Source organism: Mugil cephalus, chromosome 2 (genome assembly GCF_022458985.1).
Source record: "Mugil cephalus isolate CIBA_MC_2020 chromosome 2, CIBA_Mcephalus_1.1, whole genome shotgun sequence".
NCBI lineage: Eukaryota > Metazoa > Chordata > Actinopteri > Mugiliformes > Mugilidae > Mugil > Mugil cephalus.
In genome coordinates, this window is record NC_061771.1 from 16209773 (window position 1) to 16224660 (window position 14888).

Genomic DNA, 14888 nt, shown 5'->3' on the forward strand with positions numbered 1-14888 from the left:
AGATGCTTTTGTCAGAATCAAAGACCTTAAACTGTCCCTAATAGTGAGCACAAACTATAATTTCACTTCTTGCACACCATGCCTGTAATGCAGGACTTTAGTTTGGCTTTAAAGGTTAGTTTGTTCAGTGAATGAGAAGTGAAACCAGGCATATCTGAAGGTGTATTTGTCAAATTCACTAAGGTAGTCACGAGGTCTGCAATGGCTGGTAGCTCAGGGTCACATTTTTAGAAAAGAGGGAGGTTTACTGGGGTATTAAAAAAAACTATATCAAAGATTTATGACAGTGATGAAAAAAATGAAATAAATAAAAAGGAATTATTTAATTTATTTTGTAATAGTTTTGTTCACAGGAGAAAATGCTAAACAAGCTTATAGATCAAGGACTCTTGTAAACGAAACTTTACAGAATCAAGAGTCTTTATTGTCATTATGAGAACATAATGAAATTTTGCATTGAGACCCCCGGCTTAAAGACACAAAGACACAGACATTTAAATAACACTAATGAATAGAAAGTAAAGTGAAAAACAAAGTAAAATGATCAGGAGAGGACTTCATTCATCCAGAGATCAAGATTCAGATGGTCCTCCAAAGAAAAAAAAAAAAAAAAAAAAAAGCGTCCATTTTTGAAAACATACAGAAAGAAACTTGTATTGGCTTTTGGAAAGAAAAAAAAAGTTTCATAGATGGATTTAAATAAATAAATAAATTAAAAAAAAAAAACTGTTTTGAGAGAAAAACAATAAAACCGTTCATAACCCAAAACACCACCACCTTCTAACTTCCAGCAACCATATAAATACAGAGGCATACAGGAGCATTTAGTCTGCTCAGATTCAAATATATCAAAACCCCTGAGACAACAGTTCATTATTCAGCAGAACAATCAGCCGTGGATGTTTTCAGTGTGAAAAGGTGGAATATCCAGGACTGATCTCAGTCCCACTGAAACACAGTTCAGTCTCAGCAGAGTAAACCCAGAGACCTCACATATGGCAGCGGCATCGACCTGGTAGAGCTCTACTCAAGGCATCAAAGAGCCACGGCAACATGAAAATTTCATCCCAAAGGTGAATAACATGGAGGGTGACTGTTGTTGGGGTGTCCCAGTCTGAGACGCAGTGCAGATAACCTGACAGCAGGCATCCTAATGATAAAGCTGAGCCGAAGCTGTTCCGAAAAGAAGAATTGTCTAAAATTCCTCCTGAACGTTGTGCACGTCTGATTGCAGCTACAGGAAACGATTGATGCTGTTTCTGCCAGAGCAGGTTCACGGTGTCATTACATCAGTCAATGCTTTTCTCACGTCTCTCACCAGCACTGAATAAAAACTCAACAGATTAAAATAGTTTGGGTGTTTCTAGATTAACCGGGATGCGTTTATTATTAGTTTATGAACTATTGATGCAGAAAACCTGCTATTTCCAAAGCCGTCCCGTGCTTCCTTTTGCCACTTTATTTGCCCTTTCATTGCAGCGTTCAATGAAGTCAGCGTCCACAGTCTTATATTTGTCTTCACCTCAGCCTCCATCTGTCTGTGCACTGCAGTTGAGATTTGTTGTCTCCTGTGTTGAGACAAATGGACGCTCAGCTCAGGCCACATTCTTACACACAGATCACTGAGCCGTGAGACCGAGCGGTTTAATCAGAGCTTCCTGCCGAGGCCACTGAGCAAAGAACTGCACCTCGTCCCTTTTCTGTTCTTAGCAAGAGCCGCTCAGACAAAACTAACATTTCTTGGTGCATTTCACTGTGGAGATGGTCACATTTAACAGAGGACTCTGTTGATGGCTGATGTAGGGAGCATCGTCATTGCTGCATCATTTTCTGCCACTAGATGGAAGCAGAACACCACAGTTTGTGAAGATGCATTGATTGAACTCTAGGCAGATATGATAGATTTGTAATAATATTCAGAGCACTTTTATTTATTTATTTCATTTTCTAAAAAGGTAGTCTAGACAGCCTGTGATGGTGTTATTTGTGTCTCCATTAAAAACTAGAAAACTAAAAATCATAAGTTAAACAAATAAACAAATATGAAAGACAGCACAAGGTGTTGACCTGGCCTCCAAATTCACTAGATCCCAAACTGATCAAGTGTCAGTGGGATGCACTGGAACAAGTCTGATCCACAGAGGCTCCTCCCCTCAACCCATAGGACCCAAAGTCTCCCATCAACATCATCCGTTTCTAGACACCACAGGACACCCTCAGAAGGACCATGTCCAGTCTCTGATGAGTCACCACTGTTTTAGAGGCACAAGGGAGACCTACACAATATTAGGAGGTGGTCATAAAGTTGTGGATGATCTGATTTTGATAGGTCACAGGTTCTCTGGTTTGTGTTCAGAACTTCTCCACAAGATGGCGCCACTTACCTAACTTAAGATTTTCCTCCTTCCTGTCAAGCACCGCTTCAAGTGCTGTGTTGTGGCGAATTATAGTTATATAGTTATTGTCAGAATTCAGAACTGGAGGGAAATTAAATAAACAGCTCAATTAAATATTAGTAAAACGTTAGTAGACACGAGAATTTGCAATTTAACGAGGGAACATATATAAAGTAAAAGAATACATTAAATTATTTTTAAACATTCGTTTTGTGAGATTGTAAACCAACTTGGTGCTAGTTCTGTGTTACAGTAATATTGAGACCTCACACTAAAGGTTACCTACAGGTTATTGAGAAAACAATGCAAAGCAGTGTGCTACTCCTACTGATAATAGTCACATTGATTAAAATAATGCTTTAAATGTTCAGCGTTTAACACATTCATAGATTTATCTGAGCATTCTTACTATTATCTCTTCTTAGCGTGTGTGCATTTTCTACGGACACACTAATAAATCATACAATTCTTGGCTTATGTCTTTAACACGTTTAACCCAGTAGGTATAGTCAGCGCAGACTTTTACTTCGGTAGGTACTTTGTTAATTCCTGCAGTTCAACACTTCTTACACCCAGTAAGTGTCCTGGTGGTGAGAAACACACCTCCCACCACAGACAAATGGACACGGCGTTACTGTTATATCCATACACGATCTGCATATCACTTACTTTTCAGTAACTAATGACCTTTCGTGAACTCTATAATAATATTAGTATTTGCAGGTTATAGTTTGAGCCTGAATGTTTTTACATGGCACCCTATAAATAGCCTACAGCAGAGACTAAAAGGCCGCCTTAAGGATCTGAGGGCATTGCTTTGCGGTGTCTTTGCGAATCAGCCCCCACCCGCCCCGCCTTTCCGCCATCTGGCTGCCACTGATCTGACAGCGCTTTAATTCAGACGCATTACTCGCATTAGTCCTGCTGGTCTGTGAAAGCTATTATTTATTTTATCTGCACGGAGAAGGCTCGAGAAGCCAAGAAAGAGCTGGGTGGTCACTGTGTTTAATGTCAGTGTGCGCAAGGTTACGTTACAAGCGCAATGCATATGAAATGAATGAGCGTGCCTGTAGTGGAGAGCTGCTGCAAAGGACGTCGGCGCATCGATGTAGTTTGGACGTTAACCAGCATCAATTCATCAGCGTCGAATTTAGTGACGAAGTCGCGTTTGTGCCATTACGCACGGGTGTTGCCCACAGGCTGGCTCCGTGTACGTAGAATGCACGACAATCGTTGTTAACATTTCGGTCGGAAATAATTTGCCCACGGCGTTTGTGAACAGTGAAGACAAAAATCAACAAACGACACGTGGAGGACATAATCAAAACAATGTCGCAAGCAGCTCATTTACTTCTTGTGCTCAGTAAAATTAGAATCTACAATTCTATGAAGACTCTGTCTCCTAGTAAAGATATATATTTTTTCTTTCTTTCAGGACAGTGGATCGTGGTGAAGTCCTTTATATTATTGTAGTGTTCTCATGGTTTCCTAGTGCTTGTATAAGGTTTGCAGTAGCTATTGTTATTGTACATTATGGAAAGTGCCGTGTGTGTAACACTCTGTTTTGACTTCCGAACCTGTGATCTGTTCATCTGTTATTCTGTAGCCACGTGGTCTGAGAGAAACACGAGGGACAGTTGCTGGTTGGTTGGATCCTAGTGGGACGTTTGTCTCTTAGATTGATGGGCGCTGTCCATGGTGCTGGAAGAGCTGGCGGGCAGCTAAAGCGGTCATTTTCTTTCTTTCTTTCTTTCTTTCTTTCTTTCTTTCTTTCTTTCTTTCTTTCTTTCTTTCTCTTTATGTATAGGCATGTATAATTTACAATTAAGGACAGTGCAACAATCCCTCTACATCCCCCATCACCTGAAAGAACCACTGCCTAAATATTTTGAGTTGAAGATGATGGACTAGTTTCTCTGTATCCGAATCAAGTTAAATTAAACGAAAAAACTAATTATACACCCCTCTCATCCGTCATTCTAGTAAAAGAGCTTAACCAGATCAGCCTCCTCTCTGGCTGCGGTGCCGAGCTCAGCTGTGATGGGGGGAGACGGTCGCTTTAAAAGGAGCGGGCTCCGACGTCAGCGCCGTAAACGACATGTGAGTTGGACGTCCAATAGCCTGATCGGGGCTTTAGTCAGCCACTCTCTCGCAGGAGATCCCTCTGGTGAAGAGCATCGTAGACGGGGGTTAGCCACGGCTGCAAGATCGTCGCCAGATTCAGTTAGGACCGAGATTTGCTCCTCGCAGCCGCAGCATCACCTCACACTCCCCAGCTAGAACCACCGTGTAGCAACCATGTCTGTAGCGGGGCTCAAGAAGCAATTCCACAAAGCCACTCAGGTAAGAGGACGCGGCCAGGTTTCACTAGATGTTCCTGTGTCGGTGTCCTGGCGGAGCCGTGGTCTCGGTGTTTGGACGACCGAGATTGATGCTTGTCTCTGTGAATGCTTAATTAATGGTTGCTATCGCTGCAGTCCCAGAGTTCCTGCAGCCGCGCTCTGTCTCTTATCTCAAGCTACTTGGCGCTGTCCTGGTGCTGAGATGCACTCTCGTTGAATAGACTGGCATGGTGCAGCAATGCACCAATAGAATAATTTATTGCTCCGGCTTTTAATCTGCAGCCAGTGTTTCATTTAACAGCGGTTATTTAACGCAAGGCGAGGACACGATAATATATTCAAGGCCAGGTAGGTTTTTTCGCGGCCGTCTGGGAGACAGATGGCCCAGCAATGTGGTGATAGTGATATCAGGGACGTCAGTTCCTCTCGGTACCCTTCAGATGACATTCCGCACAGAAAAACCAGCAGAGCTGCAGCTCATGGCAGCAGCTCGCGGTTGTAATGCGCAAACCGGGGCCCTAAACGAAGGGCGGTGTACATCACCGTCTCCTTCAGTCGGCCGCAGTGGGAACTCCGCCGCGCACAATGTTATGTAATCTTTAAGTGCGTCTTGGCGGAAATCCACTCCCACCGGCAACGGCACGCCATGACCTCTGCGCCCTCTAAACGCTCTTATCGCCTATTGCGGGATGCCGGTTTTAAATTTAATCACGCCTGCACCATCTAAAGCGGAATCCTCCGTTGTTATTGCACCCAGTCAGTGCATGGGATGCTAGTCAGTTCAAGGTTATGTATAGACTCTCTCCTCCCATCCTGCTTATTCTACCATCATATTCTGTTACTTCCTTGTCCCTGTGTTGAGCTTTAGAGTTTAACCACCACCATTCTCTCTGTGGTTAAACTTAACAGTGGTAGCCACTGGGCACAAGAGCTCTCCAGTGAGGCCTTCATGGCTGAAGGTATCTAAAAAAAACACCACAGATCTGTCCCTGCAGCTCACCACCAACTCCAGGGCTTAAAGCAAGTTTAATTTCCGGTGCTCGGTGGGACTGTGGGGGCTTGTCCGTTTGCAGTGGGTGAGTCACAGTGACACTGACAGTCAGCTCGAGGCCCCTCACAGCAGGGGTCCTGGAGCCTGAATGAGTCACACACACACACACACACACACTTGCTTCCCTCTCCCTCCTCCTTCCCTTCTACCGGTCTCCTCCTGGCCTCAGTTCCACCATCCAGTTTGCATTATCCTTCATCTTTATGAACGTCTGTCACTGAGATCAAGGGTAACGATGATTCATGTGTGACACTAATAATTGCGTGTCTGTTGAAGGTCACCGCTCGTAGTTATTAAACTCTCTTAATTGCACGTTGGACTTGAATAACTGAGGATAAGGTTGCGGTTTATGAGGACAGGAGTTCATTTGCACAATGACTAGCCGCGATAACATACGGTGATGCAGCAGAGTCGAGTATTTGTAGTTAATTTATGCGACCACTGGTCATTAGTTATTGACAGGCTGACACTTGAGAAGCCCATGTTGCTTTCTGGAGAGAAGCTGGAAGATTTACAGTGTGGGAAGCAGCTTAACGGAAAGAGATATAATAGGGAAGAAGCATTTCTCACTTTTACTGAATTGCACTCTTTGTCCGCCTAGAAATAGACAGCAGCCCACACAGAGAATTAGACGACTACACAGATTGTGTTAATTCTTTTTGATGAGTCTATTGTCGTCCATTAGCAGGGCCCATCTCTCAAGCTGCAGATGTTCATCTGCATCTTCAAGTGCATCTGTGCGTACGATGAGGGAGAGGGGGGTGCATGTGGGCATTTGCCTGAATATGCACAACTTGTGTGACTCTCGTTGTGTACGTGCCTAAAGAGGTGTCATGGATTGTGTAAATATGCAGAGAGTGTGTCTGAATTTGTAGATTCCTCCACAGCACCGTCTTCATTCCTCACTTTTATTCCCAGTGTGTGATTCAGTCGGCTCCAGGCTCACAGTGAGTTGTCTCTGTGGTCTCTTGCCGTCTGCTTGTCCCCACCACCCCCCCTCAAAAACCCCAACCCCCAATGCACACAGGCGCACACTCACACAAACGGCGTCTTCTTCCCCAGACTCCCAGTGGCAGAAGGCTCCACTCAGTTCCTCTGCTCTCATGCCACAGCTCAGTAATCCTGGCCCAGACTTACATAGGAAGTGACCCTGCAATCTGGCTACTTGCACAGACGCACATGTCGTCCAACCGGACTTTAGGAAGAACCCTAACACAAAAAGAGGGGATCAAAAGATTAAGGGTTGTGACCAGGGATTAAAATAATCAGATCAGAGTTTTGGGCCAATGTATATCTGTGTTGTTGCTTTTTACTCTACACAAGTTGGATATCTATCAAATTAATCTTAAGTAAAACCACTTGCAACTTCTCCAATTTGATGTAATTCAGTTTTCTGTCTTATAAAACCAGACTATAAATAACCTTGAGTATTCTCTCATTTAATTAGCTAAAAATACAGTTCATTGTAAAGTTTACTGAAAAAACGGGCTGCATCAACAAGTTATGGAAATAATTGTTGTTTTTTTTTTCCACGTATATTATTGCCAAGACACTGACACAGAAATCCCATAAAAACCGATGCCGTGTCTAATGGTTTTACGTGTAGATTGGAACAGATTGCATATCCTTAAATGCTGAATCGTGGACCTTGGAGCCCAATGAGCCTCTAATTACTAATTAGATAAGCAGTTTGGTCTGAAGCTTAATACACAGCACCTGCTCTGAGTGATAGAAAATCCTCATTTTTTGCAGAGGAGGCGTTTCTTCCGTACAGTTTATGGTCGCTGCTGACAGGGACGGCTCGTAAAAGGCACAAAGCCATGAAGTAACTGGGATTTTATGAGATTCTCTCTCTCACACACAAACACACACACACACACACACACATGCTCGCACAACCTCAGCTTCACCTTCCCACATACATCACGGAGTAATTTATTTCACACAATCACACTTTTCTCTGACAGCGGACATCTCTCTCTCTCTCTTTCTCTCACCCAAGGACGTGGAGGCTCTGTGGTGCATTAACAACTGGGGCCATTTTATAAAGAGGCTCGCAGAGTGAAATCCAACGGATTCACTAGAAATGGCTTTTTTTTTTTAATTTATTTTATTTTATTTATTTATTTACCAAGCAATCCATCTGTCACTCTCAGTTTGGCCTGTGTTGCAATAGACTGCAATTCCTAGAAACGACTTGTATTTAATCTGAAAAAAAAAAAAAATTAAATACGAAGAAAAACATTCTTATAGAATAAAAGTGTGTTTGTCCGCTTTTCGTTTTTAAGCTAAGTGACTGTGCTCGTCATCTTTTTAAACGACTGCTTGCCTGTTACGTCACGAGTCAACTTCACCTCAGAGTCAAATGAGTCATGCTCAGAGCAGATGCTACTTTCACGAGGTTTCAGCCGGAGTCAGGTTCTCCAGCTGATTGTGCTCGCGTACATACATGTGCGTCGTGCCAGCGCGGTGGTGGTGGGGGGGCTTTTTATTCTGTACCGTCCACTAACGCTGTCAGAGTAGATGCTCGTCTTTTTGTTTTAATCACGCTCTACTTCCACCACCACTTTTTGCAGAACCCGTCTTATCTCGGTGGAGTGAGCGTTCGCTCTGAGCAGCAGGTAGATAAAGGACGCTTTCATTAAGTGGAAACTGCAGGAGAGGGAAGAGGGCGCCAAGAAAGCTTGAAAAAGTGTGCCAGAGTGAGTGAAAGGGGGGAGAGGGAAATGAGAAACAGTCTTTGGGGGGTTTCGCAACTGCAGCTTTTTTCCAGAGTTCTGAGAGAGAGAGAGAGAAACTGACTAGTTTCCTCTCAACTTTGGTTTTGTCTGCATGCACAGCATCTATAAATGTCTAAGTCTAATGACACCTCCTGTTTTTTTTTTCCTGTCAGATCAGCAAATATAAGTTCATGTTATATTAATGGTACCCAAAAACTAAAACCAGTTATCTGTTAGCTACCTCCTAAGATGAGATGCTCAGGGTGCTGCGCGTTATTAAACACATGTAGACTTATCACGTGTTCATGCATGTTCTTACCTGCAGATGAGAAACCTATAACTATTTACTCTACACGCCATTAACTATAGTATAGTACACAATAATAATGAAATATGTCTCTGATTCTGTATATTTCAGTGTGAAACATATAAGACACTGTACATACATTCGGTATTTGCTGACACCACACTCGTGTGCACTACTTGTTCAGTGCATGCAGTGGAGTATCCAGTGATCCAGATAATAACCGTCCCCCGGTACGTCTCATATATCATCTGTTTAGCTGTTAGCAGGAGAAAAGCCGGACCACTAGGCTCAGGCGCTGCTGAGGAACAGCTGTATAAAGTGTTAACCCTGCTCCGAGTGGAAACCAAATAATCTGCTTGGATACTGCGGCTTCACGCGGAGATCTGTGTCCGTCTGAGTACACTCGGACGTTGGGACATCAATAGTGGTCATCGGATTTGAATGGTGTATATTACTCGGCATGGGAAATGGAGCAGTGATGTTATTTTATATTCAGCCATTGCTACGACGAGAGATTCCCTATGTGTGTGTGTGGTGAATGCTAATAACAGCGCTACCACCAGTATCAGACGGCTTCATGATTTTTCTCTTAAGTTGCCAGTTCGCTCTGTAGCTTAGAGGCAAATAATTAAACCGTTCTCTTGGTCCATTTAGATTTAATTAATTATGTGCACTGTATGTCGGCACATAAAGAAAGCATTAGCTCTTGCAGTGTAAATAAATAAATTAAAAAAAAGAAAAAGCCAACATGCATGCATGTAATGTTCATAGATGCACATCCATGCAAGCCTGGGGACAGAAGTGGGGTCCTTGGATGTGACTGACGCCTGCAGGGCTTTAGGGCAGCAGATTGCGAGTGGGTGACTCATCGAGCCGCCTCAGTAAAGCCTACTGCAGTGCAGCGTAAAACAGATCCAGCTGGAAGATAACAGATGGGGTGGGAGGGATAGATGAGAGCGGAGCAAGGAAAAGGGAGATAAGAGGAGAGGGAAAGAGGGGGAGATAGAGAGCACCCTTGAGCAGGTAGGGAGTGGCAGAGAGATAGGAGGGGGATTCAGCTAAGAGATGCCGAAGGAAAAGAGGGACGGCTCGGCCGAGTCCAAGAGGAGAGCTGCAGGGAATTAGTCTCTCTCACTGTCTGAAGGAGACATTTCTACCAGGCTGAAATGTTTCAGTTCCAAGTATCATGCCAGGTTTATTAATTCTGGGCCATGATGCTTACTGTACCTGCAGATTAGGTGTCAAAATTAAATAAATAAATAAGTAAATGTGCTGAATCTCACTGCTAATTTCTGATGGAGGTAGTCCAATCCAAGAGTCCAGTTGCCTTTAAATTTAACCCCCTGAGACCCAAGCTTTTGGTTGGAATGCTTCTTAATTTCTTTAAGATAAAGATTAAGATCTTTAGGTATTTGTTTTTTGAAATAGAATAGAAAGTGGACACAGGGATTTTTTCACTGTATGTTACAATTTGAGTCACCAATGTGAACCTAAATATAAAACTGTTTATTTTAAAGCAGAACTTCAAACTATGAAATCCCAATGTCCTCAAACGTGTACATATCAAACTAGAAAGGTTTGTTCATTGTTTATCGACATATTGTTTATTTAAGTAAATAAACAAGTGTATTGATGCTTCGCTGCCGGTCCATGGCAGACAAAAGTGTCTCCTTACGAGGACAATGAAACAGAATAAGCTGCCACAAACCTAAAACCTAATGTCCCCATATGAGGACAGAGGGTCTCAGGAGGTTAAAGCCAAGAAACACAGCACATCTCATCATTTGTAGCGTCCACATTTTTATTTGAAATCACATGATCAACAACATCCCAAACCAGGACATTTAAACCATCTGAGCAGCACGTGAATAACCATAAGACAAGTGTAAACAGAGCGAAAAACGTTAATTGTAGGTTTGTGTCCGAAAACTCTGAATCAAGGTCAAATGTGTCACCACTCTCATGACGCAACTGGATTTCTACACCTTTATTTTCCACCTCATTACATTTATGACGCACTTCTTCCTGAACTAGATCATGGCCCTGTATTTAAAGCGTGAGAACCGTCCTGTCATGTACTCATGAGTCAGACTCGTGAGAATGCTCTATTTTTTTTTTTGTTGTTGTTGTTGTTGTTTTCTTTCGTCCAAACCGGTGAATCCGTATTTGGCCAAGTGTAGATCAGCAATGCGGTAAAAGCGATGGATCGGGTCCAGCAGCACCAGTACCTGCATCAATGCACCTCCTGTCTTTTACATCTCATTTTCTTTCCTCCGTTCTCGAACCCCACATCTGTGTTTGTCAGTAGAACCCTTTTTCTCGGAGGCGCCCATGAGGAGACCTTTTCCCCGCTTGTCGTGGAAATATTCCTCCACCGTTTGACAAGTGCAAATATCTCCCTCAGGTGTTTGATCTCTTCCTGAAAGGAAGCCTTTATCTGCTTCTCAGACAAGTATTGCTGTATCCTAAGGCAGGAGTGACATTTCTTTGGCTCATGTGAGAGTTAAATGTCACTTCCGTCGCCGCACCCCTGACAAATATCCTCAGTCATTTTCCCGGTGTTGCATTAATCCCCAAAAGATTACAGCAAGTTTCTGTCTGTTGACTCTTGAGCGTGTTACTCACCTTCCCCAGTCACCACACACTGCAGTGGGGAAATGCAGCCAAAACAGCACGGTGGACATACTGTATATCTCCCATAGAATCACTAAAACTATTAATAGAGGGTGAACTTTGGCCTCGAACAGCCTGTCAGCAGTATTCTGACAGTAGTGGGGAGTTATGCCGTGACATCCACAGACACGGCTTATGCCAGTCCTATTCTTAGCTTCCCCCGTGGCTAGATGCTGTCGTCACATTTTGAATTAGAGCGCTGGCAAGGTAAATGCCCTCACGCAGGAGAAAAGTGAATGAGCAGCGTTTGGCTAGTTTCAAATGTGTCAGAGGAGAAGGACGAGCAGGAACGTTGATCGTCATTCAGTGGTTTTTGGTTAGCAGTAAGCTGTTGTTCAACGCTGCCCGCGGTTTCCCTCTTCTCTTTTTTCTCCTTGCTACTCTCCCTCAGCATCCGTATTCAGGCCATGGATGATATTTTATTCAGGACTTGTGTATTATATATTCTAGGCATCAACCACTGCAGGAGAGACGAGGGCGATGGATGATACTAGCTCGGAGAAGCAGAATCCTCATTAGGCGTTAGGACGAGGTTTGGCTTAGCAAATGTAATTAAAATATAAAATTGTTTTCATTCTCTGTTCAAATTTGCTCACCTTTTTTTCAGACTTAAACAATATTTTGACGAGTCTTCAGTTAATGTGTTGCCATTCTTTCTTCTGCAGAGAGCGAAGCAATTCACTCTAATACATGGAAATAACACAAACCATGATGAGGCTAAATTAGGAGGCTGTGCCCTCCCTCACGCACAGCTCCATTTCAGGGACATTCAGGTCGCATCATTATTACGGCGACGCACAACCCGGGAGCCTGCAGTCCGCGCTACTCGACGCCCATTCGCTGCCGTGGTTATCGGCTTTTGCTTAGCTGACGGAGTGCTGCGGACGTGATGAGGAGCCGTGGAAGATAATTTGCAGATGCAGTCGCGTTTACGGCCACGGAGGCCTCGTGTGAGGCAGTGAGTGTGTGATGTGATGTGCCAGCATCATCTGGAGTTGAAAGGTCAATGTCTGGACCGAGGTCATGAACCTAATCACATGACAATAATGCTTTCAGTCAAAGAGTAATGACACACAGCACAGATGAATCATTGAATGACCAGTGGTACACACCAGCTAGGATATTTGTGCTGTTACTCGTAGACTGAAAGATGGTTTTAATAAGCTCTCATAAAGCAGAACAGGGTTACGCACAAAACTAGGTATTCCAAGTCATTTTGGCTTTTGACCCCCGGGCCTTTTATCTTTGCAACATCTATGCTTTTTCGGTATAGACTGAATAAAGACAGACAGTGGACCTGCTCCTGAATATCCATATCCCTGGGAATGTAGCATCAGTTTAGGCGGCACAGTGTCCATAATTATAATCAGTCAGAGGTTTCCAGCCCTTCCTTTAAATACGTCTTGTACCTTGTAAGGCAACTGGATTCAACCTTAGTTCACATCAAACACCCTCCTGTGAGGATGACAGTTGCTGCATTTCCATTAACAAAACCGCAAATATTATAATAAAAAACTACTAATAGAAACATGCACATTTAAAAAAAAAAACTCTCAATTATCACTGACACTCTCTCATGAGGTGGTTTTCCATACGTATCGATATATAAGTATATCACAAAAGTGCAATGGAAGCACTTTTTTTGCCTGTCACCGGAGATGACGCAGGGGGTCATGTGACCAGTTCATTTGAAGTCCACCTTCCTCAAAGTGAAGCCTCGCAGGATGAGACTTGACGAGAGACACAGCTCATTCGCAAAACAACTTTCAATGGAAATACGTGCAAATTGTACTTTATCGAAATTTCAGACTTTGAAATATTGCCTTTATTTTACGAAAAGTGTAATGGAAACGCAGCTAACGTCTCCTAAAGAAGTTAGTTTAGACGCTGCTATGGCATCAGATTCATTAGAACTGGACAGTATTTCTTGACTGAAGTGGAGCCAGACACTTAACCTGCTTCCAAGGTGCATGAAACTGATGTAATTACCATGTCTGACTAGACCAGGAAGGTACGGTCCTGATGCCAAAATGTCCTGATGCCAAAATGCCTCTTTCCAATATTAATATAAATATATCTTCATTGAAAGAAGGAATCGTTCAGGCTTTTCTCAGTAGATGAGATCGTCAGACAGAGTTTTCTCTTTGGGCCTTTTTTTTTATTACATTGTATGTTGATGAAATTGGTTGAAGTTAGTCTGTGATAGTGACAGTGGTTGAGGATTTATCTAATCACCTGCCAAGTATTTCCAGTATATAGACATATTATACGTGTCCAGTCTAAAATAGCAAAACGTCTCGGTATGGCCTGGAGGAGGTATTGTGTAGTGTGTCACAGGTTTAATGGGGTTTATGGTTTTCATTGCAGCATGTGCCAAATGGAAACAATCTTTTCAAAAGGGGCCTCTTGACTTTTGTGATGCTTGAACGACGAAGCCATTAGGTGCATTTTATTCCTTTGCTACAAAATAAAGAGGAAGAGGACATTGGGGGAAGGGACAGTGTGCAGCAGAAAAGGTGGAGAGCAATTAGAAAAGATATGAAAAGGAAGGACTGTAATGTAAAAGTGAGCAGGAAGAGACGACCGGTGGCAGCAGTGGCGTTGGGCACACAAAAGTGGAGGATGTTTGGGAACAAAAGAGGAGGCCAGGGAGTGCACAGTGTCCTCAGCCTGATGCCAAATTTGCCTCATGAAGGGAAGGAACAGAACGTGCTTCATTAAACGTCGGCTAGAGCGACTTTCCAGCAGTGTTTTAGGGAGGTCAGTATGTATTTTACTGTGAGGCTGTTCCCTCCGTAGAACATCCGTGGACACACACACACATATACTCACCGTAAACTCACCTGCCCCCCACACAAACACAAACATACACACACACACACAGTCTCCTCCCACCAGCTGCAGAGCTGAGTCTGAATGGTCTGTCAGGGATTATACTCAGATTAATCAGAGCATAGTGACTTTGCATCATGTCAGACTGTGTGTGTGACTCAGAATCAGAGCGCTGCAGCGGTAATCTGGGAAACGTGCTGCATGTGCCTGGACGAGACCACCAAACGGACCATGTGACCGACTCAGATCCGTGACTCCGCCTCTTTTTACCAGAAGTATGGTTTTCACATCATCCACAGTCAACTTTATGCTGATAAACGAGTTTCAAACAAAGATTTGATTCTACAGATATGTCCTATATGTATGTGCGTTTTAATACTATATGTTTAAATACTAATTAATGCTAACTAAATGTTTACCCTAATGGCTTGTAATGGACCCTGTATTTATTGTTTGCTGCTCGGTTGAGTAATTATTTACTCAGAGAGTTCTGTGCATAAACAATCCTCATCATTTCTTCTCAAACTGTGCTGCTGAAAATGTGCCACAGGCTTAACTTGTTGTTTT

The 14888-nt window shown here is 43.2% G+C and overlaps 1 protein-coding gene across 8 annotated transcripts in view; it reads left to right on the forward strand.

Moving 5' to 3' along the window:
• Positions 1-4504: 4504 nt before the first annotated feature.
• The window catches only part of sh3gl2a (SH3 domain containing GRB2 like 2a, endophilin A1), a 31808-nt gene continuing 21424 nt past the window's right edge, over positions 4505-14888 (forward strand). For 6 of the 8 annotated variants that reach the window (XM_047578188.1, XM_047578181.1, XM_047578185.1 and 3 more), the window contains exon 1: positions 4505-4739. In XM_047578188.1, coding sequence (XP_047434144.1) covers positions 4695-4739 — 45 coding nt within the window. In that variant the 5' untranslated portion in view covers positions 4505-4694. The remainder of the gene's footprint in view (positions 4740-14888) is intronic. The other 2 variants (XM_047578184.1, XM_047578180.1) reach the window with 2 other exon arrangements.